Raw genomic sequence first — 26175 nt, forward strand, 5'->3', positions numbered from 1 at the left:
TAAATTATAACGTATAATTGACATGCCCAGTGACGTAATAGGCCACAAACATTCCCGATATTTGCATTCTACCGTGTTCCCGAGTGACCGAGCAACATGTTTCCCACCCCCACCACGTCTCCGACCCAATTGTAATGCAACGGCGGATACGGAGTCCGGTGCGCGGGCATTACGGCGTTGGCTATCGTACCTCGCGTCCACCTGCCGCCGCGTCATGGTCTGCGACGATGGCTTGCACGCCCCATCGCCTCATATCCGACGTAAGTCTTTTCGTCGTCTCGCGTCCACGAGAGGCTTCAAATTACGGTCCTCCAATGAATACGGCTGGATCCGGGTATTCGATGGCCTCGAACCTTTTGCCGTCGACGCTCCAAGTAAACTTATCAAGATATCACTGAAGAACACGGTCGAGGAAGTAAACAAGAAGCTCGGTTTTAGTGAAGAGTTGACCCTGTGGCTTCAGATAGGCGGTGATAGTACACGTCGTTTAGAGTCTAACGAATGCCCTTTGCAAATACAAGAGCAATTTCTAATGAAAAATGGATGGGCTTCAAACGCAAGAAGATTACGTTTGGCTGTTGATCCTGAACTACGTCATACCCTCCGATGGTGTGCTGGGCCTTCTGGGATGTCGGGAGGAGTTCTTCAATCGGGAACTATACATTTACTTAAAGGTCATGTCTTTCCTCAATGGAAACCTCGGCAAGCTTTCATCCTAGGATCTAGGCTACATATTTTTGGTAAGGTTATAAGTTTTCTCTAATTAAATATGATATTAGCATATATTTACAAGAATTAACACCATTCGTTATTGCAGGTGTAACATGGGATGTTTTAGAATTAAGCGGGGGAAATATTGAGTTATGTCAACCGAAAGCCCAAAAGTTGGTGCTTTGCGTAAAGCCTCGTTGTCATAGCAACAGCCTACTGGATACTGGCGTAAATCACCTTTTTCTCGGTTTCAATACAATTTGGGAAAGAAATATATGGTTTTACTGGCTAAAAGAGGTATGGGTAGATAAATATTTTGAAAAACATTTTTTGACACGCTTATTTAGTTGCTAAGTGACATAGTATGTTATTTTTAAGTTGGTTCTTCTTATTTAATCGAGTTGAACTTTAAAGTAATCTAGCCGTGTTAAACAATTTAGAATTTAACTCCGGACCACTTCCACAACTAACGATCCGAAACATAACAGAAGAAAATTGTTAGAAATTTCTTTGCCTAATCAAATTTTAGACATGCCAATGCTAAAATTTTAATGGATTAGGGCTGTACAATAGTAACACTTTAACACAAATTTGTATTAAAAATTTGTATGTTATGATATTCCTTTAAATAATTTTAAAAATATCGTGTGATGATGAGATAATTTTGCAAATTATTTTAAAATCATAACTTAATTTAATAATCATCGGCTTAAATTTGTGAAAGCGTTTTTTTTGATGTGACTGTTTATTTTTCAATATGTATCGTATTGATTTTTCTACATTTGCAATCATCCAAAAAGGAAATAACATAAAGCTTTCTGTAGGCATGATATTAAAATATCTATAAGGCTTATTTGAGAGGATATATGTGTTCCGATAGAGACAACAATATAAGGTTGACAATATGTTAACTTATATAACTACATGAACATTTTGAATAGCGGTATCTGAGAAAAAATTGTTTTCAAAGAACATAGTCAATTAATGTTCCATGATCATCAATTCAACAGTAGGATGGCTACTACGGACCTTCAGATTTCAAATAGGTCCGGCTTCAAACGGCATGCGGCAGTGTCTTGTGACGGCCTTTACAAGGAGGGTCTGTCTTGTGAATGAACATTCTATGCTGAACACCTTACTGCGCTTTCCGGTCTGTCTTCACTCCAGAGCCTCAATGTTTCAGCGTCCATTTATTCTATGCGTTACCGATTGTTTCACAGTTGGTTCACCCACTACCACTCCAAATTGTCAATCCACTGGACTATGTAGGTTACCTTCGTTCGCCTATAGATCTGTTCAAGTTTGAATGGAAATAAATTTAAATTAATGAAATTTTGTACTTTTATACAAGCCAGAAAGAATTGATTAAAATAACAGTAACAACTTAAATTTAAGTAAATTAAAAATAATATACTGTGTATTCCAAACGTATATGGTAATATCCTGTACATTTCAATTGTAAATGGTTAATATTTTTACAAAAAATAATTGATAAGTTTATGCGCATCGCCCTAGAAGATGTGTTACGGTCGAGATAATTCACTGCGCGCGCGCAGAGATCGTTCCGACCGCCTAACTACAGTCAGTCGAAACAACGGCGTGAACATACATACCACTGTCGCGCTATAGAGTTTAGATTCATTCTAAAACTAATCTGTATTTTATTTATTCAGTTTAAGTATATTTAATGTGGAATTCGAGTGGCAATTTTGTTAATAGCAAGATATTATACAAAACGTGGTAAACGCAAGGCTACCTAAATGTCATTTATCAAGCAACATGTTCGTGCACGGAATAATGAATTCGCAGACAGGAGTTATTTCGTAGTCTTTGGGAATAACAATGCTCCGGGGAGTTCGATGGCCCCCCGCGGTTACGCTTAGTAGCCTGTTTGCTAAAATACCAAACGATTTATGTTCTTAAATTAAAATGAACATTGTCAACATTAAGCTTGAAATATAAGTAGTACGTAGTAAACAAATTAACTAAACCAACTCTAAAAGGATATTGAAAAAAACGTATGATGGTTGAGAGAAACGTTATGAAATTGGAAGAAGGTGAAATAGACAGTTTAGATATATTTAATCAACAGTACTGTGAAGATGTTTTTCCTGATAGTTTAGAACCTACAACATTTAAAGTAAACAACGTAAATGTGGTAGGTAAAATCAATATAAAAGACTTTTAGATATTTAGTTTAAAATTTAAGTTAATCCAGATATCTGCTTTAAACTATGTTTAATCCTATTTCACTATTGAATGTGCTTAATACAGTATTAATTTTGTTAAATATTTACTCTTCGATTTACAATTATTTTAACTCGTGAATACAATTATATATGAAACAAATTATTTCTAAGTTTAACGCAAAATGAAATTTTGTTTTTTTTTTTCCAGGGAACTCAAAGTACGCAACCACCGAACATTTTAGATCTTAGCGGGGGAGGTCGTACGTCATTAGATGCTGCTTTAATGCAGCATTCCACAGGAGAATTTGCAGTAAGAGTGCTCCGCATGAGAGGAAGTGCGCTGTCAGTGTTACCGGAACAGACTTGCACCCTAACAGCCCTCACACATCTCGATGTCAGTGACAACAGAATCTCTGAGTTACCTCCAGAAATATGTCGCCTCACACAGTAGGTACATTTATATTACTTTATATTGAGCCCTTTAACTTGAATACTCATATCATTTTCTATGAAACAATCTTTCTACTTTGTTTCTTGTATCTATGTGTTTTTATTTACTAAATTATAAAAATATGTTCATTTTCATAACGTTAAAGTACACTGCACTATGTTATTTGATAAATATTCAGCATATACTGAAATTACAACCAAAGAAAGGAATTAGTGATTGGAGTGGTTTTGTAATGTTTCCACTGTTAGAACACATGCCAAAGACGCTCTTTATGGACGAACCAAAAAGAGTATTTTCTTTAACACTAAACATACCATAACGGGTCAAATGACCCATTTTTAACATTTTTTTTGCGTTTATAATAGAAGTGGTTAATATGCTATTTTGTTTAACTATAATAAATTTAATTTTTATATCGTTCCTGATAACTATATTCCATACATTATAGAAAATGTAAAGTTGAGACATATGACCCGCTATGGTAGAAATAAGTGCCTAGTAAGTGTTGGTATAATTAGTGTTAAGCGGATTACTTATAGTAGCATAGTAAATAAAAATGTAAAAAAGTAATTCATTCTTTATGAAATGGTTCGAAGGAATTTAATACCAGAAAATTTACGGTAAAATAATTTTTTAACATTTAAAATTGGCAACACATTTTTTAAGACTCGTTATGTCATAGAAAAAGTAGTTAGCCACTCATATGTAAATTTATAGACTACATACGTACACTATTCATTTATTCATAATACTATCGAGATCATCACGTTATAAGGAGAATGCCAGAAGATCCAAATTTGATGTCAACTAGAATCATAATGAACTTAGCTTCCTCAAATTTAAAGCCACAAGAGTAATTTAAAGGTCATTGCACGGAGGAGCTCGGATAATCTAGAATAGCTAATAGTTGGCAGCAATGAAAAAATAAAGAGCCAGATGACGATCGGCTATTCGCTGGACTGATACAATTTCAAAAGCGTGTAACTCCGCCGTGCACAGTTGTTTAAATCTTTCACAAAATAAAACAGCCTGAAAAAAAAAGAAATGAAATTAGCGCGCTTAGCCACTACCCTCGATCGTGAGGAAGCTGCGAAGAAAAAGAAGAAGGGGTTCCAAGTGCGTCTTTAACAGAAAAGCCCACAACAAGCTCAGACCGATTCTTTGTGATCACATTCACAATATTATTTATAAATAGTACTTGAGTAATTCATTAACAAGCCTTATTATCACATAACATACTTAAAATCTATATTTGTATATCGGATAGTTAGTAGCTCAAAGTTGCTCAAGAAGCCATGAAGATAGTATATGATATGCACAAAATGACTTTGGATTCAGGGTGAAGAAATCAATTAACAAATTAAAGTAACCGGCATAGCTTAGCGGATTGGCAAGTTGAAGTGACAGTGGGCAGACCACATATCTTGTAGTACAGATGGCCGTTGGGGCTCGAAGGTTTTTAGTAGACCACAGATTGATAAGAGCGACGTCCACTCACAAGGTAGGACTGGGTTAAGGTCGGCATAGAGGCTAAATTCAGGCCGCTTCCAACTGGTCATATTGAAAATCTCTATGAATATAATATGTGTATATGTATGTACACACACATGTGTATATATATAATTACTAAATACTTGAAGTTTAGGTATTTGCTTAGTGCATATTAATGCATCGGAATTATCGATCACTGGCTGTCAAACAGAAGTTGGTAAATATAATGACTAGAAAGCCCTCGAATTTAGATAATACAAACCAGTTTACGTTAGGCCCTACAATCTGCAGAATCTGTGAATACAAGCAAGTCAAACAAACACCCCTTGATAAAAAAAGCTACATTTTGTATTCAAAACTCTGTGCAGCGCCCCACTTTTATGTGCAAGCAATATCACAAATACTTATTATTGTAAGAAGGGCAATTTAATAGTTCTTTTTTAATTACATAAAATTCTTGATTGATATCTTTATAAAAGAAAACATAATATTTTTGTATTATTCGATTTTAATATTGTCCTATTATGTGATAAGAAGAAAATTGTAAGTTAAAAATTAAGCGAAAAATTTTCTTATGAGTGTAATACACGCAATTTAGAAAACGTGTTCAGATTTTCAGGGTAAAAAACTTGGTAATAATAACTAATTTCTTTTACCTATCATTCGAAATGTATTCAAAATAGAGAAAATATAATTATCTTAAGTGTGTAATGTTGTATAGTATTTTTAATAATACCACAAAAAAACTGACATATGTTTTCAACGTTTCTACGACTCATCTTCCTACGTGGCCAATATGGATTCCATTCGTTAACGCACGGCTGGCGAAGCGAAGCGAAGTCTGCGTCACTCGGAAAAACATCAGACTTCGCACCGTTGCTTTTATAATACCATTCATTTAAATTTTATTAGTAAAATGTATTCACTAAAGACTAAAAAACGTAAAAAGTTTTTTTTTATAACAAGGCTATGTTATTCTACTAAATGAGAAGATCCATGCAATTCTTTTGTGTGTAGGACTCAGGTCGTTTGCTTTTTAGCAGAGCTTTAAAGCGCTTAGCTTAGAATCTTCCTATGGTGGTGATCTGATCAACTTGAGTTGTCACTCGACATAAATAAATATTCAAAGTTAAACATAAGCCAGAATCTAAGGCCAGATTGTTTAATAAGTCTTAAAAATTACATAGGAGATTAGTAAATGTTCCCGTGACATAGTGACAATTTGAAAGAGGAAAAATTTTTGTTCTCGACACTTAGCGCTTCTTATCAATCGAATGAAATGAAAATAAAATATTCAACGTTTTGATTCTTTTGAAAATATATATATTAAATTCATAATACTGCTAGATCTAAGTATAAATATATTTTTAAATTTCCGTTGTATCAGTGTCTTGACTTTTCTAAAGGGCTTAGCGAATCCAAAAGCCAAAGAATATGTATTTTTTTGTTTTTTAATTGGTACAAATCTGTTGAGTATACCCGAGAGGGCCAAACCTCGATACGATCAGTATTACTATATAATCGAATTCTTATTTGTGTGTGTTTTTATGTGTGTGTGTGTTTTTTTAAAAAATCTTTTGAAACAGCTTCTAGAATCGTAACCTTGAGACATAAGAAGGCGCTTTTGAGTCCATTACTTTGTGACATCTGCAGAGTTGTTTGTTGCCAGAAATACTGCGCTACTCATCTAGAAGCTCTCAAGTAAAGGAGACCTACTGATATTATAATATAAAACAATGCATTATCAATTTGCATGTATATTGTTCATACCATCATAACCCTATACCTTAACAAGTATAGATTTTATATATACAAAATATTATAGAACAATGAGTCTGCATGTATATCATTTTCTGTACCGTTTAATGCAATGACTAGAATGTTACTAATACAAGTCTGCTGAAAATTTGCAGCTTTATTAGTTAAGTAATAAAATGTGATCCACATTTAGCGTAAGCTTGGATTGTGTTAACGAATATATCGAAAAGTAATTTTCAATTTGTATTAGTCTTTGACCTACCTTAAACAATTGCGAGTACGTGTCACAGTGGATTGATAAGAAGCGCTAAGTTTCCGCTGTGTGCTAATTTTTTTAACGCGAGATGTCTACGTACGTGTTGGAAGTACCGGACTATCTACATCTGTGCACAGAACCGTGTAAAGTTACGTTCACTTCGCTGCAGAATTCGCGCAACCCTTGAGTAACATACCGATTGGAATTGTTAATTTTCTTTTACAAATTTCTATTTTTTATTTATAAATATTTCGAAATTTTCAAATTAATTATTATAGTCTCACGAACGTACAAAATATAAAAAATTGGTACAGATAAAAAGTGTTCTATTTATGGAATTAACTAAACTACAATCCGATGGTTCTTTTTCTCTATTAGTATTTCATGATGCGAGCATCCTAAAAATCAAATGCTTTATTTTATAAATCATGGTATAAACTATAAAAAGAATTTTATATTTTTATTTACGTTATCATAATTTACAATGTTAAAATTATATAAATACTAGCGTAATGAGACTCGTGAATAGAGCTTAAATACCATCATTACTTGGAATCTTCCGTTTCCGTCTATTCGTGAATGATGGTAAACAGCTAATTGGCAATTATTTTAATATCTTTATGAAAAATCTTGTGTCTTTGTTTTTAAAAGTTAAACCAACTTATTTCTACTCATAAAATGTATGATTTTGTAATTGATTGTATTTACTTATAATCTGACCAGCTGAGTCTACTGTCATTGGCCTGTCTTCGTTATTAATTATCAATTCAAATTTTAAAGTGAACTGTCGAACGCGCGAAGTTTATAGAAAACTGGTAAAAGTACAGTTTCAGTGTTTACATTATTTTATTAAAATTCAAAGTACAAAGTTTCAGACATCTTATAATAAAAATAATAAATGAAATATATACAGTTGACGTCTTAACTAGAGAACTTCTGGTTAAGACGTGACCAAGGAAGAACAGGATTATTACAGATCATAATAACAAACGCTATTAATAATCACATTATGTTAAAACTGTCTATGGATAGCTATTATAAACATATAATCAAACAAGCAGGGCAGAAAAGTAAACAATCTGTATTTAGGCCTTTTGAGATTGGTTTAAGCATAAATAGGATTTTTTACAATATTTTCGAGACGTTGTAAAATATTGTTTCAACAATTTTATTTAATTACTTTATTAAAAACATAAATATTTACATTTTTAATGATAATTTAGATATATACGTTGATAAGATATACGCAAAATATACGTGCAATAATTGTTACTTCGATTATTATGGCATTGCGTCTTGTTGCTAAAGACGTGTGGGCAGTGGTGCAGAGCGAACGCTCGACCAGTGCCAACGGTCAGTCTGCTGACGTTCCTCTCAAGTGTTACATTAATTGTGTGAATGTGTGTGCCTTTATAACAGTGATGGAGATAAAGAATCTTACTAACAATCAAAATTAAATGTAATATGGGTTTAATTCACACATATGGCGGTGAGAGAACAATTGTTTTGACTCTTATTGTTAAGAGTTTAGTATTACATAACATAATTTATAATATTAATTTAAGTTTTACTAATTTAAAAGAATGATAACAATTTTTTTTTCTGTCTAAAATATTTGTTTTTGCGAAATTTATCTTTGAAGTTCATAAATAACAAAAAAAATATATTAGAGAATGTTCAAATTATATATTTTGGAATACCATTTTCATGGAGAGAGATATATGTCTGTTTAGAATTTAATTGAAAAATAATTTATTATATTTTCACGGTACGTAACTTTAGAGGACAAATATTTACATTTGCCATTCACTACTATAAGACGTCGAAATAATGAAACAGTATTGTGCTTTAGACTTACGCAATATTAATATTAGATATAAAAGCGATCTATCAAAATTAATATCATAATTAATATAAATACATTTTTTATGATATTTATCAACTTAAATGGACATAATGATTCTGTAGTAACTTTGCGGTTAAACAAAAGAATTTTAAAATGCAAACTATACTCCGTAGCATTTATTAAAGTCAAGTATAATTAATTAATAATCATAAGGGAAATTGAGGAGTCACTGAGACTCGTAGAGTGTATAAAATACACACTAATCATTAAAATTTTTTATCAAATAATATCTGTTGCAGTTGAAGTGCTGATAAAAATAATAAAAATAATATAAAATCAGTAGTATGTTACAGATTAAAGAATACGATAGTGGTACTAGAATTCTATTTCTATGCTATTTTAATTCGTTGTAATAATCCAAATTTGCACTCATTATTGATATGCATTTACTACATTTATAAATCTTATTATAGTTGCGGAATGAAATAAACCATTAAGATAAATCTAATCAATTAAAAGGTAATATAATACTTTACAATAAAAATGTTTGCAACTGTATTGGTTTACAACTGTGTTGCAAATACTAACTCCCACCAATGTAGGTTCAAGACGACAGTGTTGTTAATATAAAAATGTTAACAAAATGTGTACGTGTGTGTTCACTAGCGATTATTAATTATTTTAATTTTTAATTTAATACTAAACTTGTATTAAAACTTTAAGATACTGAATTCAGTATTCGCATATAAAATCCCATTTTATTAATACAGATTTTAAATAAGATAAGGAAAATAGCTTAAGTTACGTATTTATTTTTGGTGTGTAGTTTTGGGTTCTTAAAAATTATTGAGTAAATAAAACTTTCTGTCTGTAATCGATATAGTAAATCCATTCTGTGTTTACTAATGCTTGAATTAAAGATGACTGAGTGTTGACGACAAATAATACTTTAGGCAAAGTGTATATTTCAGACGTTTGTTAATTATTATTTAACTTGCTCGTAGATTAGAAGAGTTACAGATCAACGACAACGAACTAAAGTCGCTGGATTGCGTGTTACGGCTACCGAGGCTACGGACCCTGGCTGCGACTCGAAACATGATTACAAGCTTCGAGGTAAATCTTTTAATTATCATGCATTATATACCATTTTAATATTATTGTCCTGTCAAGAATGCTAGGTTTAATTTGATATAAACTTGAGCCCTCATAATGGTATCTTTCAACTTAAAGTTACAATGGCTTCTAATGCGTCCGAAATAGCTCACGATAAACTCAAGCAATTTTTTTGTGATCACTTTAACAATATACGTAATACAGTAGTAGAACTATTCATTCCTATACATTCATAAACAAAATCCTTTACTACGAAGTTATTTTTGTTACAAATTATTAAATTTCTTACGTTATTATTACTTAGAGGCATTACACAGGAGCGTATTGTAATGCCGTAACCTGTATTTAATTTGTAACTTAGTCTGTAATTGTAATTTTGTAAAGCTAAGAAAAATGTATAAAAGTTTTAAGGTGATAATAATTGCATTACATCGGTATAAACGTCATAATTTTTCTTCACAAAACTTTTCTCTACAGGTAGTACTAGCTTTTTTAGATTTGCAATAAAAGCTCCCATCTGCAGCACAAAAATTGTTTCCCTATTAATGCTATGAAGATACCTTTAACGAAGTAACCGAGCAATAATAAATAAGTACTGCAGAAATTCTTACACCGATATTTATGCTATAGTGTAATAATATTCCTTTTCTAATGACTTGTATCATCATTTCACAGAATAAAAATCTAAGACAAATGGGCTCCGATGAGGAGAACAGAACCCAACAACGAGCGCCGCTTACAAGTGTGGATTTGCGCTACAACAGATTGAAAGGAAGCATTGTACTTGGAAACTATGAAGTAAGTACTTTTGCATCATGTGCTAATGTTATAGAATAGAATTTACGATTACTTCAAGGACATTGAGATGGTTAATTTACAGAATATTTTCATTTTATGTTTCAATAAAATGCGCCCAGTTAAAAATAATTAATCTAGACTCACATTTGCAAACAAAACAAGCGCATTTCTTTTCTGCGGTTCTCGGATCTTTCATGACAGGTTCTGGAAAAAAACCTTGTACCGCGAAGAAAACCATGGAGTTAACAAATCGCAAAATTTGGTATGTAGCCCTCAAGAACACTTCCCAAACGTAAATGATGTGCAAACTAGTTTATGGACAATCTGGCGTAGATTTCATGCTGCGAATACACGTAGTCACGGCTTGGTAGGAGGGCAAAGTTAAGAGCATATCTAGCACGTTTGAAAATTACGTGTCAGATAAGTGTAGCCGACTGTTATCAACACAAAGTAGGAACGTATTCCGCAATCAAGACTATTCTCACTAGTATACTGAGACGAATGCAAGCTTTGATCTGGTCATACTTCAATTGAACTTTACACTTGTTGCACTAATTTAAAATAAAATAACTTGTTAAATTTTTACCTAGCGAGTTAGAGCACTACCATGACGACTATCAGCTTTAATTTTAACATCATTTCTCATTAATTTTATGTGAATTTTATAATAAAATTTGCGAAAACTATTCCTTGTTATTAACTAAATTCTAGGGAAAACACTGCTTGATGTAATCATACAAAATAATTGTAGCAATAAAATTGATTCTTTGCTTACGTATCCGATTTGTTTTTGCAAAATAGCTTACATTACTACCGGGAAGTTTAATATTTTGCATAATTTTACAAATTTGTTTAATTACTATTATTTTCAGCATTTAGTGACGTTGGACATATCTCACAACGCAGTAGAAGTTTTAGTATTAACATCTCTACAAGGCCTTCGAGAACTTTACGCATCACATAATGCTCTGCAACATCTCGCGTTACATGGAGGTTCGCTAAGAGTACTGCGCGCTCCGCACAACCGTAAGTTTCACAAAGAATGTTGTAGAATAACCTTATGATATGAATTAAATAATATACCACGTTTTTTATTTTTTTTCCAGAAATGGAAACCTTAACTACGACAGTGCCGCCAATAAATCTAATAGAAATAAACGTGTCACACAATCGACTAACTGCTCTCCCACAATGGCTCAGTGGGTGTTCAGATCTCACCACACTTCATGCGAGTAATAATTATTTGACTTCGCTTCCGGAGCATTTATTTTGCAGCGAACTTTCTAGTCTTAGTAATTTACATCTCGCACATAATAAAATATCGAATATACCGTCGATGCCACGCTTAAGGTCACCGTTGAAAAAATTACTGTTACAGGACAATTGCATACAAAATCTACCAGAAAACTTCTTTTCGGTATGCGACAGATTGTGTATCTTAAATTTGTCTAATAATAGACTATGCCGATTACCTCGGGCTAGAGGATTATCGTCACAATGCCTAGAGCGTTTATATTTAACAGCGAATTGCTTAACAGACGATGTTGTGGACGTCATAATAGCTTTTCGGAAATTAAAAGTACTACATCTTGCTTACAATTGTTTGACAAGTTTACCGGAAAACTCCTTTAATTTTTGGCTTGAAATTGAAGAACTTTTGATTTCGGGGAACGCTCTCACGAAACTTCCGGATAATTTGCCGCAATTAAACAACATCCGTGTGGTTCGCGCTCACTCCAACAAATTACGTACAGTTCCTATGTTCGCATGCAATGCTTCCGTTAAGATATTAGATTTTGCTCACAATGAACTTGACAGTGTTGATTTAAGGCTATTAGCTCCAAAACAATTAAAATTTCTTGATATTTCATGCAATAAAAAATTACAAGTAGACCCTTCTCAATTTACTTCTTATCGGTGCCAACGGCCTGTAAGCTTGGTTGATGTTACTGGAAGAAATTCACATCCTTGGACACAGAGAAGCGGTTATCACGAAGAGTTAACTGGCGTTACTCCATGGACTACAGGATTTTCTGAATGCCCGAATAAATCTTTACAGTTATGCTGTGCCCAAATTCGGCTTCCTTCATTTTGTAACAAAGAAGGCCTTTTTGCAATAATCGATGGCGAAACGGATACTGAAGTTCCCAAAATATTACAAGCCAGTTTACCCGGACTTCTACTTGAAGAAAAATCGATAAAAGAAACGGTTAATGAATACATGAAGTATGTTGTTTTATCAGCTCACAGGGAATTAAAGGAAAAGGGGCAGAAAAAGGGCGCTTGCTTAATTATGTGCCATCTTTCGCCTATAAACTCATCCGAGAACGGATTTGGACACACATCTAAAAGATATAATATGAGACTCGCCAACGTTGGTGATACTCGTGCTGTATTAAGTCGGCGCAACGGTCCATTAAGTTTGGGTATTGAAAACAATAAGCGTTTAGGTTACTCTTCTCGCTATCCAAATACAGTACCTGATCCAGATGTCATCCAAACTATTATTAAAGAAGACGATGAATTTCTAATTTTAGGAAATGGGATATTTTGGAATGCTGTCAGTGTAGAAGCGGCAGTATCAGAAGTGCGTGCTGAAAAAAACCCAGTTCTCGCAGCTAAACGATTACAAGATTTGGCACAGAGCTATGGAGTTGAAGATTGTATGTCAATTTTAATAGTCCGCTTTGACTCGGGTGCTCGAACTGATGTAGATTTGCTAATGAGAGAGTTAAGACAAACAATAGGTAGTAATAAATCTATATGCAGACCAGATTGTTGTTGTTCAAGATTAGAACCTTGTTGTCATTCTGTCACTCCGCCTAAATCGAGCAGCGATCGATCTTCTCCAAGTGGCCAAAGCGATCTTCCTCCTATGGAAATTGTTAGCTCTCAACACTATGCAAGTGTTCGTTCACATAACAGAGCCTCTGATCGAAAGAGTCGTGGTGGTGTCGCCCGGGCAATACGAGTTCGAGTTGAAGAGGATAAAGTTGATGAACAAAGTAAAGAAGAGGTACCTTCTTCTGAAGAACAATTTAAGTGCTGGGAATATATGTTAGAACAAAACACTCAAATGTTATTTGACAAGGAGTTAGACAATTTATCTAAAGGTATTAAAACCAATGTAGGTACTCTTAAAAATCTTAAAGGTTTATCAGGTAGTAGTCCACAATTACATGTCACAGGGAAACAATCAAAAAGTGTTCCATTCCTTTCTAAACATTTTGGAAGCGCTCGATCGTTTGGAACGGTATTGAAACCAGAATTTCGATTTGGCTCTGGTAGATTACCGAACGGAGGACCGAACGCTGCCTATTTCGGTTCTCTACAAAGGTTGATGCCTTATCATTTAGAATACGACTTTGCTGTGATACAAGAAAAAGGAACACAATCACAAGAATCATTGGATCTCGAAGGACGTATGCAACAGTATTGGGGTGTTGCTACGACAGAACTGTAAATAAAATTATTTTATTAATTGTAAATAAAATTTCCAAGAATTAGCATAGTAATATTTACCATTTATCTTTCGACTAGATTCTTTTGCACAAAGTATTATATATATTTTTGTGAACTTACGGAATAAACTTAATAGCTAAATTTAATTACAAACGTCTTATGTACAAAGTTGAGATAACATCTATGTTAAATACTATCTTTTTATTAAACTTTAATATAATTCATAAGCTATTTTAAATAAATCCTTAATTATCAATTTATTTGATGTACATGAATCTTTCACACAAAAAATAATCGTGTTTTTGTTAAAATATGTAATTTTTACAATTATGAACCTCTTTAATTAGAATAAATAAATACATATCTACAAAATGACATTCACAGTAAAGGTACCCCTAACAATATTTACATAGAACCTAGATATTCAAGGCTAACACAATGTTTATTTTGTGCGGCATCGACCGTATTTATGAAGAACTATTTACATCTTACTTTAATGGTGATTACAATAAAATTTGTATCAGAGTTAATGACATTTACTTCAATCTACCACATGAGAAAAAATGTAATAATATCATTGCACAGAACACAATTCTTTTAGTTTATTAATGACGTTCCACTGAACTAGAACCAAATAAAATCTCTGAATGCTAGTAAAATTAACAAGCGAACGAGGCTCATACTGAAACAAATATGTATGTGCACACAATTCTTTTAAAAAAACGATTCCTGCATCTGTCAATTTGTCTCTTATGTAATAATATTTTGCTTAAACAATATGAATTTAGGTGATCATCTAATAAATAGATATTACTTACAATGTATTTACAATATAATTGGTAAATTGACAATCCATTACCTTTTTTCAATTCATGTTGTCATTAATTATGTAGAAAACTACGGCTTGCTTACTTTTTTGTGTCTTAATATTTATGCCAATGCCGAATCAAAAGCAGAATGTATTATATATATTTTGAACTTAGTATCTGGAAGAAAACTGCCTTTCGGTCTCTTTTTAATTAGTGCCATTGATAGTTCTAATCTTTTTTTAATACCTTTATTACTGCCACACTGATAAATCTGTCTTTAAAAAATTCCATTAAAATATATTTACAGCTATTCAAACATTGTGGACCAGAACGTTAACAATACAAAACTTTTAATGAACGGTGTTGTAGGCAAGAATAGTACAATCAATCAGGAAATATCATATAAAGGACACTTCATACTAGACACATACATAGTTCAATAAATTGATATAAAATTTTAATGAAGTTGAATTAGATAGTTGGCTTATAAGTTCACCCTTCAAATTATAAACTTTTATACGATAAATATTATTTTTAAATTGTTTTATTTTGGATTTATCTGCTTTCATGTTGAATTAGTACTGAAACATCATATGGTTATCAATCGTATGGAGATAATTTTTCACAGTTCACGTTTGACAACTAGCTCGAGCGGCTGTGCTGGTAGAACTGGAGGCGGCGGGTGCGCTTGGAGCGCGTGCGCCGGCGGTGGCCGGCGCTAGGGGAAGCCCCGCGGCGAATAATGATGTGCTTCCCCTAACCACGAGTCGGGTGATGGTGGAAAGTCAGGATATCCACTTGCTGCTGGCGAGGACGAACTACTCATATCAGATGCGCCACCCGCACCGCCTATACCAGCGCCACTCATTGCTTGACCTGAAATTGTAAATCATCGTTACAAAATATGGTTCACGAGCTTCAAAATTTAAGCTTTGAATCATTATTACTATGGAAATTCTTTATGAGATACCCTTCCTCTACGGAAGCCACGAAAAAATTAATGCCAGATTCCTACAGGCTCTTAGGAGTACAACTCAAGGGTTATAAATGTCTTCTAGCTGAAATAAAGCACTATTTTGTAAAATAAACCGCGTATCTATCGATTAAGAATGCTTGTGTCTTTACAAAATTACATAGCTTTTTATATATCTGCGGGAATAATATCATAAAGGCTTTCGGTGCATTGCATTTTTTTTTGCATGCAATTGCATGCTTTTTTCGGTGCATGAATGATACTACATTTGTCATCCCTGTTTCGGCGGTGTTCTTGAAGGCGTGCTTTTAGTCGTAGTTCGTAGTCTAACAGCATCATTTAACTATTTACATATTTTGAAAAAAAAAAATTATAAAGTCCTCTCTCATTTGCGTTAGGTAGACTTGTTAACAAAAGTCAGGGTTGTTGATAAAATATATATATAAATGAGTTCGTATACGTAGGATTGTATGTGGTATTTGTGTGAGCGCGTGTTATTATGAGTGATTAAGAGGGAGGATGGCACTTCATACAAATTTGGTATTTATCAAAAGTCACGTTACTATAAAACTGATTCCGTTTGCTTATAATCTAATATTTGATGTTACTATTTAGAACAGTGTTTCCCAACAAGGGGCCCATACCCCACACGGCAATTCGAAAATGGACACAAACAAAAGCAAATTCTTAAATAATTGCGGTCAATTATTATTTAAAATAATAAATTTATAACAAGAATCTTGAATTAAATTATTATGAATTTGAGCTTAATAAAATTAAAATTACTATAACATTTACAGAAGATTTAAATGTTTAATAAAAGGACTTATTGTGCTTGTTAACAATTTCTTTACTATTTCTTCTTAATTGAATAATTTTTTTTAATATTAAAGGTTATCTATGTGATCTAAGAGAAACTTTAGAAAAGCAAAGGTGTGGCATGCCACCAAAGAGGTTAGGAAACAATGATTTAGAAGCTAATTTTATTATCCCAGAAGTTACTTTCACAGATAGCAATTAATTTTACACCAGCAAACTCGTAAAAGATTCCGAATGACAAATGTAATATCACATTTTTAAAAACTCAAACTAAATTCAAAAAAGAACTTAATTGTCTGTAGAGGCAATTTTATTTAAATCAAAACAGTTACCTATATTGGTATAAACAAGATGGTCGGGAGGATAATGGTAGTGTGCATGTGGCGGTGAATGCGCGCGCAAATATGGCGGAGTGGCGCCAAAACGAGTGCCTGCTGAAGCCGTTCCACCGCCCGCCGGAGATCCTTCCTCACCTCCAAGCGCAACCGTACTGTAGCTGTCATTACTCAGATCTACAAATACATGAAAATAAAATTATTACAAATAAAAAAAATACAAATAAATACAAAAAATAATTACACAATTTGTGATTTCAACTTCATTAATTCGAAATATTCATTTTTCAAACAATGTCATGTTGGCATTTATAATTTCAAGTGTTGCTTTTATATTATATGTAAAAGTGACATTGGTCCTAACATAAATATTTTATAAACAATGGCTGTAATTAATGAAGTCAACTAAATTTTAACAAATTTAATAAGAAACCAGCTTTGACTAGAAATTAATTAGTATTCGTTTATTCAAATTTGCTTGTTATGAATAATAATATTTGTTGATATTTTTACACAACGTTCATGATCAAGCATAGCGATAACTGAGGTTAAGCGCATGAAAATCATTGATTTTATATCTCTAGGATGAGTACTACCAAATGAGTGCTTTGGCTAAAAATAGAAAATTTAATTTAAGCAGTGAGTAGTTCATTTTGTAAATATATTTAGAAGACATACCATGATGGCTAAATGAATCCAAATCGATTTTCAATTCGTCTTTATCCAGCAGTCGATCGTGTCGCGGTGAACCGCCTCCGGAACTTTTCATAGACCTGAAGTATTGCGACCAGCGCGTTCGCCCGGCGTCCTTTTTTAATCTCTTTTCTTTCGCTCGTCTGTTGATTTTTTAAATATGATTGGAACACAAGGAAATGAAAATCATAATTTTATGTGGGCGTGAAACGTTAACCCTTTTTTCATTTTTTGTTGTATAATATATAATAGATAAAAAAATCTATTCAAAAATACTTTAGGGAAAATTTAAAAAAAAACTCTGTGTTTCATTTGTTGTGAAAAATTTAGGGAAATGTTTTAGACCTAATATATACCTATAACCTCGATTGTCCATTACTAACGTTTTATTTGTATGATAAATATTTCAATGAGCACATTGACTTTGTACTGAATAAAAGATTGTTTTTTTTTTTTTTAGATTATTACTCTTTGCTGTAAGTTCATCACAGAGTTAAGGGTACGTTGAGAGTATTTGTACCATGTATTCATTGGATTACACATGGACATTGTATAATATAAAAAGATTCAAGGCATTACAGTAATACAAATACTAAACGGCAATATGACCGATTTTATGATTGTATTAAATGTCGGTGTTAAGATTTCATTCCTCGTTAAGTGATTAAGGTACATAAGTTGGGAATTTCTACTAAACAAAGAATAATTTCTAGGATATAGATTTTGCGATCTTATATTTACTTACTATTTTACAAAAGAGTTACATTGTAGTTTTAGTTACTTTATACAATCTAAAATTTTAATTTCTTAATATATGCTGTCACTTTTAAACTTTTAATTATAAACGTATTTTCTTACTTCAATGGTTAAAATCAGAATTTTCTATCGATTAGCATATGTTATATCAACTATTCTAGTCTTGTTGCGATATTTGTACAGTGATGTAACGTTAGCAAATAATTTACAGTACTAGAGTCAGCACGGTTTGATTGTTTCCGATTAAAGTAAATAATATGTAACACAAACAGAACACCCCATCCTATGCGAATGTTTTGCGTGCGTTGTTATTAGCGAAGCGACGGGGCGCCGGCGCGGGCCATCGACAAAGGGCTTGATTAATTAAAGTGCCTCCGCCCTGTCCGCTGGGACGGCAAGCGTGCTGCGATGTACGTACGGTGGATTATTTGAGCTTTGCCCTCAATTGCCATTATACGATAATACCGTAAATTCTCTACAAGTTACCTCAAATTATAAGTGGTCAAGAACATATTGTCTTATAAAAGTAAAACACGTAACGTAAGGGGCCATACCCTGATTGTGACTGATCATTTTAAAATCCGATAATGATAAGCCGACCAAAGCGTTCACCTAGAAGTAAGTAGGAGATACGAACTGCTTATAACAATATTAAGAAGATTTTTAAGTGTCTTTATTCCATACCATACCGCGGCTATTATCGTCCTGTGGTTTTAAGCGTGTCTTTATTAATATTAATATTGACTTAATAAGAGGAACTGAATGATAAATACGGGATAGAACGCCCACATACATGGTGGACAGACGATATTGTTAAGATCATTGGTCTACGCCGGATTCAACCGGAACGGGGAAGACCTAAGTCAAGCAGTGGACTTTTCTACCGCTGTAATGACGATGAGGCGATTATGGTATATCCCCTATAGATATCTAAGGAGGAGGCCTATGTGTTGCAGTGGCCGTTTATATTCTGAAACCACGACGACGAAATAAATGTGGAATCTACGAGTATGATATCATTGTACAACTTTTCCAGGTTTCAGATGTACTTTATACGCTGCAGAATAAGACAAAAAAATAACAATTAGACGTTATATTTGCAATTGTTCGATATATAAACGTGTATAGAAATCGAGCGTCGTGATAACGGACCTAGGTTTACGAGGCGAGGCCAAAGTGCAGGGCGTGACGGCCGCCGTGACTGCAGCCGATCGCGCGCAACAAAACATCGTTACGCGTCTGTGCTGGCAAATGTCCCCATCGACAACGTAGTGATGTGACAACAATATTGTAAATAGCGCGATCCTAAAGGTCATCAATTCTGAACAGCAAGGTCTCGATACAATAACGAATATACCATTCTCGTCTGCCCACTAATTGTAATTCATGGTCTATTCAAATCATTACATACATTGTACGGTATACGTAAAAGTGTTATAGAACATCATTTTTTTTTTTATTTCTTTAGTTTTCTTTATAGTTAATTCATGTGAAAACGAAAAAATCCTTTAATAACTTCCACCCCATTTTTAGTCACTCGGCTAAAAATTAAATCAGTTCTTGCACCTTAAAATTTTCATTTGTTTATTAAGCAGTGTCAGTTTAATATCATTTGAGGTTTGTCTCAACTATTTATGCGGTTTTTTTTTAATCATAAGCCCAAAATTTTTACGGCAACGGCATCATGTCACTACCTTAAAGAATAGTGAAGCAAAATGGCACAATGTTAATAAGCATTGAAATATATCTCGAATTTTTGTGTAAAATGCTAAGGAATTTTTCGCTCAACCTATTATATATGTAAAAAATGAAATTGCAACGGTTCCGCATATACTTAAATGTACGTCAATATTAAATTTATAAATTAATGCTCCTCGGCCATAATATTTTTTTCGGGGACGATGTGATGTAAATAGAACCTAATATTTTAATTAAACTGCAATACAATTACAATACTACATTTTTAAACTATTAATTGTTTACACTCTTCAAAATTAAAATACAAAACAATTACGTTTTATTTTTGTATTTATCTGTTCATAATATTAAAGTAAACACCGGTTTAGATAACATGGAAACGTAATTCCTAGGAATATTTCCTGGTTTTTCTATGATATTGCAATTAATTTATGTTGCCATTTTAATGTTCAGGTAGCAACGATCGTAAAACCTTAATCTGTGTTTACGTCTTGTTAAATCAGTGACCATTTCAAAATTAACTGCAACGACTCGCATACCTACTGGAAACGCGTGTGCGAAATTGATTATGGATATACGAATATATCGGTTCATACATTTTAAAAATTCAAATTCACAGTGCGAAGCGTGACCAGACATGCGTGAATTATTTTGACAATATCAAAGCTACTTGATGCTAACAGTTGAATAACATGTAAAAGTCTTTAATTGTGATTGAAAATCTATTTAATCTTTTTATATGTTATAGACCTATACATTTTGTACATTATTGGCATATAAACAAATGATTTAACACTGTTTTTACACCGGAGGGATGTATTAATGGAACAATTGAGTTTTAACAATTTAGAAATTTTATTTACGATTGTGTATATTTTAAAATTATTATTTATATCTATTAGAAAAACAAGTACGGAGGAAAAGTTTTCCTTATAACTACATAATGTCAAGATTGTCGTTGAGCCTGTTTTAAATCAGTAGTTATAAAGAATTAACAACATGACAGAGAAAATATTTTAAACTACCATTTTATCATACGAAGCTTGGTTAACATTCACTTATTTATTTCATGTGTGTAAAATGAAATACATAAAGAAGCAGGCGTTTTAAGTTTTCAATTTTATTAGTGGATTATATCTTATTTTATAATAACGTCACACTACATTTGTTTCTTTCTTTTTTATCTATTAATTTAAAGAGTTTATTCCTAGTTTCTTTTTTGTGTTGCGTGTCTTCGTTCTTCTTTGGCTTCTCTATTGTACAGAGAATCATCATATTACTATTTCAAGCGTATTATACATATTGTAAGTTTTATTGTAACAGCTAGTTTTGTGAGCTAATGAATATAAAAGCCTGTTGATGAATATAAAATTGTTGTTGATGTAAATACCTATTTTGAAACCAAACTTGAACGACGCGCATGTCCAGACCGGTGTCCTGGGCGAGCTGCTCGCGCACGTGACGCGCTGGTTTAGGACTGCTGCTGTAGGCACTTTTCAATGTCTCCAACTGCTTTGCGGTGATTGTGGTGCGCGGTCGTTTGCTCGCTGCATCACCGTCCAGCGAGCCCTCGCCACCTTTTTGGATGTGGCACGTGTCAATTAATTGGTTATTATTGAATATGACATTCCGGCTGCAGATTAAATGACAATTATATATCATGAGGGTTGGAGTATGAGGGCTAAGAAAGTGTTCACATTGTAAATTAAAGATGAATTAAATTTAATTAATTGACATTTATTACGATTTATATTAACTAAAACTTCGTTATTTAACTACAAAATAAAACAAGTAAATCTACTGGACACGCACAGATTACAAGTTTCTTATCAACATTTGTTTGAAAATGTGTAGACAACATTTGTTTTCTGACACAGCCAATAGTGTAGTGTGATATTAAATTTTATTGATGTAATTCTTATCAACTTTTATCATAAAAAATATTTTTATTATTATTAATATATTATTAATAAAGCCCGTTTTACTTATTGCAACACGGATTTTGAATTAAAGGCTTCAGACAATTAGTTTTACTCTGTACAGAGTGTCTGTAGAGCTGTTAGTGAACAGCATCCAATGGAGTTAAGTCACATGATCAGAAAAGTCAATTAACAGTTGAAGTTTAGTGCAGGTGCATTAGTGCAGTGGTTGAGTTTTAAAATAGTACACACCTTTCGCTCTAGCTGCTTCGTAATCTGGCTTGCAAACAAGCTTGCCGTCTTCCATGAGGTAGAACTCGTCGCCTGTGTTTAGGGTTCTGGCACACGCGGCGCAAGCGAAGCAGCGCATGTGGTACACGTGTGCCTGCGCCCTACGCACCACCTGCGTAGGCGGGATACCCTGCCCGCAGCCTGCGCACTTCGTACCGAACCGCCTGGGACAGCAGCCGCAATCAAAACAACATTATCAACGTGACATTTGTTTTTTATCTGACTTAAAGCTCATAGTTGCTCAACGAGCCATGAAAGAACGTGTTAAGAATGAGATTATCCGTTGATGAACTAAAGTAATCGACGTAGACTAGCGGATTCGAAGGATGAAGTAGTATTTGGCAGGCCCCACGGCGCACTGAACACATGGTTGCTGTGGCCTTAAGTTTCTGGAGTGGAGCTCACAAACCGGCAAGCGCAGCTTACGACGTCTACCCACAAGACGAACAGTCGACCTTATAAAAGTATTCGGAAGACATTGAATGCAGGCTTCCACCCAGTTTTTGAAAATGTATGACGAGGCCTATATAAAGAAGTGGAGCATTCTTACAGTTGAAATAAAGTTAATAAAATAAAAATATTGCATCTCTTTTCTACACATAACTTTTAGAACATAGATCTGAAACCTTGTGTTCGATGAAGCTCTAAGACCCATAATAATTAACCACCAAAGTTTACCGAATACCTCACATCTCCGTCGGTGTTTGGTTTTTTAAAACTCTTTATTAATGTTATTTATTAATTTAGAACTTTGTCAAAATATTGATAAATGTATGGTTCCTTCGATTTATTTTATAATAGCAAAAATTTGTCTAGTTCGTGCATTTATGTTTCAAAAGTTAAGCAGTGTCATAAAATTTAAAATCAACAAACTAACCGGATGTGCCTTTACAAATTTCTCAGTTAATAATACGCGGTTATATGCATAAAATTTACTAGCGTCAAGTTTTTTTAACTTAAATCTCGTCTCTTATTTAAAAATACAAAATAAGAATAAAATGTGAATATAATTGTAATAATTAATAAAACTTAACAATAATTATTAAAAATTGCGTAAACACTCGTCTAAAGGTATCTTTGGAATTTCTGTATAGTTGTGAATTTGATTATAAATTTAAATACATTTTACTGCCATATTCAGTATAAAGTATTAGTAACTTATTACAAAGTAAATACAAAAATTCTTTACTAATAAGTTTATAATGCAAAAGCGGACTCTTTATTTGAGAAATATTTACAACCGTTTGGTGAACAGTTCTAGGAACATAAATTACTTTTCTTTCATCCTTCTGATTTGCCAAAATCATTTATGTATACTTTATTTATTTATTCCTTTACATATTATTGTTCTAGTGCGTCAACGGGACTAAAAGAAATCTACTATAAACTATGGATATTGGTTAAAAATTAAATATAAAGAACGGTCTTATCGCAGACGTCGAATTCTTCTAGACATTTGATGGACTCGGTTAATCAGGTCAAATAGAGCGGGCAGTCTTCTAGTGATATAATGGAAATAGGTGTTCATATTACAGATTATCTATAATAAAAAGTAATTAAAATACATAAGTTTTATTTGTGTAAAAGTTTTGAATATTAATTTTGATTCTATTATGTATCAAATCACAAATTTTATATATAATTATTAATAAATTTAGATAATTTGTAAGATGTTTTTTTACACTAAACAATATATACAAATTTTATCAAACAACGATGTGAGAAACCGATTTCCAAAATTATTTACTTGCATATTTCTAATAACTTGTATTTACGGGAGTCAATGTGTGGATATAAATGTATATAAAGTTTTAATCCATTAGAAGTTTGTAAAATTGTATATTAGACATTAATGTATCAGTCGAGGCTACTTCTGTATAACAGAAGAGAACAGGTATGTCGACAGAAAGTTTGTTTTGTTTATATTGTAATTCACAATCATGGTCATTCTGGTCATTTCTCTAATGTTGAAAATGTTATAATTACTTAATGTTTTCAAAATTATAATAGCATATAACTATATAAAAAGATTTTGAGATTTTATAAACATGTAACAAGCAAAGATAAAATTTAAGATCGCATTATAAATAATTACTAAAATAACGGTAAAAATAAATTTGAAAATGATATAAATTAATTAAAAATTTCATTCGCTATTCTTTAAAATAACAGATAAATTTAAGAACATCAATACATTAAAGCTTAGTGTGAATTGATGTTCTTTAATTAAGATTCATGATAATATGTTACATGTTAAAATTATTATTTTGTATTAAATGAATAAAGATTATATTTTAAAATATTTCTATTGTAGATAAATTTCTACTAAAGAAAGTTTCGTCGCAGTTTCTGTATTAATATATTATATTAAAAAAAAACACTGTTTTCTCCCTCTTCAAAACGTAACAAATTACCTTTCAACATTAAAATTGTAATGTAGACAAAAAAAAATTCAATTATGTCATAGAAAAGTCAGAAAACGCATGCATCCAGCAGGCCGATTTCTACTGATCCTATTGGAAATCTATTGGGCAAGTCTAGTAGTAGTTAACGTCCTATGATGAAGTTATAGAAATGAATTACAATATGTAGAGACTTACTTGAAGAAGTCCTCGGTGCAATATAGCTGATTGTTCCTGGCGAAACATTTGCCGGAGAGCATGGCCCGGCACTCGACGCACCGTAGACATCCCGCGTGCCACGTGCGGTCAGACACCTTCAGCACGTAACGGTCCACTATCATCTCGTGACAGCCGCCGCATTTCGGGATACTGGCTGCACAACAAGCCGAGTATAGGATTGAGCTTATATCAACACAATATTTATTTATATTTTATTTGCAGTTACTTCATCTGTTATTATAGATATTCGGACGTTTAAATATACAGATCGAATAAGTAGACGCACTCTCTTTATGATATTAGCGAAAGTTTTTGCATAGGATAACACAATCACACTAGTAGGCAAGAACTGTTACGTACAAAGAAACACTTCAGGTAGATGCTCTAATTGTATCGGCGGTACGCGCATGTCGGCGAGCTCGGCGTCGTCGCCAGGGTACATCATCGCACCCAGCATCACGCGACCGCCCCACGCGACGCCACTAGTTACACTGCCGCCACCCCGCTTCGCAACCCCAACCCTCTTATCACTACCTCGCAACCATTGGTTGACGCATCTCCCATGATAACAACCACCACGCCCACCAACCAATACAAACGCAGCCCCGATCCTCCCATAGATCGATTGCAAATTTTCACAGTTCTTCTGTACTTTATTGAACGTTTTACATAGCTCAAGTACTTTACAGGCGAATGCTTTTTATAATTTTGGAGCAAAAAGCATTTAAAATAACAGTCCATGAATTGTTTTTACTGTTGTTTTGAAATGTATCTATTAATTTTTTAATATATAGAATATAAACATATATGTTAATCGGTAATAATAGTAAAATGGGTAATTGTAAGTAATCCTCACCATATGGCTAATATATGCTACGATACATTATTCATTAATTAGATATATTTTTAATGTGATTTATTTATGGTTTATCTAATCGCATGCGTTCTACATACATCATAAACGATGAAAAACCATTAAATATTATTAAAATGAATCTTCAAGTTTTGATTCATAAAATATTTTTAGTGATAAACAAAAAAAGTTAATGAAATAATGCAAAGTAAAGCAAAAACGTAGCACATCAAGTTAGAGATGTAATTTTATATTAGATGATATTTTTTAATTACCAGATCAAAGACAAGCAAATGATAACGAAACTTGTTTTGAACTTGGCATATATTA

At 32.9% G+C, this 26175-nt stretch overlaps 2 protein-coding genes across 2 annotated transcripts; one reads left to right on the forward strand and one right to left on the reverse strand.

Moving 5' to 3' along the window:
- The first annotated feature begins 214 nt into the window (after positions 1-214).
- Phlpp (PH domain leucine-rich repeat protein phosphatase) lies at positions 215-14237 on the forward strand. Its single transcript, XM_068765243.1, has 9 exons — positions 215-740; positions 818-1015; positions 2733-2869; positions 3109-3347; positions 9707-9818; positions 10494-10616; positions 11489-11642; positions 11723-11848; positions 12260-14237. Exons 1-9 carry the CDS (start codon positions 215-217, stop codon positions 14077-14079), a joined length of 3435 nt encoding a protein of 1144 aa, XP_068621344.1. The 3' UTR covers positions 14080-14237.
- Positions 14238-14240: 3 nt separating this feature from the next.
- On the reverse strand, positions 14241-25451 carry Lim3 (Lim3 homeobox protein). The gene is made up of 7 exons (XM_068765244.1): positions 25353-25451; positions 24972-25146; positions 22333-22535; positions 21552-21738; positions 17693-17850; positions 17012-17191; positions 14241-15763 (listed from the first exon to the last, which is right to left on the reverse strand). Exons 1-7 carry the CDS (start codon positions 25447-25449, stop codon positions 15606-15608), a joined length of 1158 nt encoding a protein of 385 aa, XP_068621345.1. The 5' UTR covers positions 25450-25451; the 3' UTR covers positions 14241-15605.
- Positions 25452-26175: the final 724 nt, after the last annotated feature.

The sequence above is a fragment of the Battus philenor genome, unplaced genomic scaffold, assembly GCF_028537555.1.
Source record: "Battus philenor isolate CCGP_79_NKW_IND1 unplaced genomic scaffold, ilBatPhil1.0.hap1 SCAF_2, whole genome shotgun sequence".
Lineage (NCBI taxonomy): Eukaryota > Metazoa > Arthropoda > Insecta > Lepidoptera > Papilionidae > Battus > Battus philenor.

Excerpts from the sequence above, each read along its gene's own strand:
- Phlpp (XM_068765243.1), top strand. The coding sequence starts at position 215 with ATGGTCTGCGACGATGGCTTGCACGCCCCATCGCCTCATATCCGACGT. Across the intron at positions 9,819-10,493 it reads ACATGATTACAAGCTTCGAG|AATAAAAATCTAAGACAAAT; the intron begins GTAAATCTTTTA and ends ATCATTTCACAG. Across the intron at positions 10,617-11,488 it reads TTGTACTTGGAAACTATGAA|CATTTAGTGACGTTGGACAT; the intron begins GTAAGTACTTTT and ends TATTATTTTCAG.
- Lim3 (XM_068765244.1), bottom strand. The coding sequence starts at position 25,449 with ATGCTGGGTGCGATGATGTACCCTGGCGACGACGCCGAGCTCGCCGAC. Across the intron at positions 22,536-24,971 it reads TGCACCGAGGACTTCTTCAA|GCGGTTCGGTACGAAGTGCG; the intron begins GTAAGTCTCTAC and ends CTGCTGTCCCAG. Across the intron at positions 21,739-22,332 it reads CGAAGCAGCTAGAGCGAAAG|GTGGCGAGGGCTCGCTGGAC; the intron begins GTGTGTACTATT and ends ACATCCAAAAAG.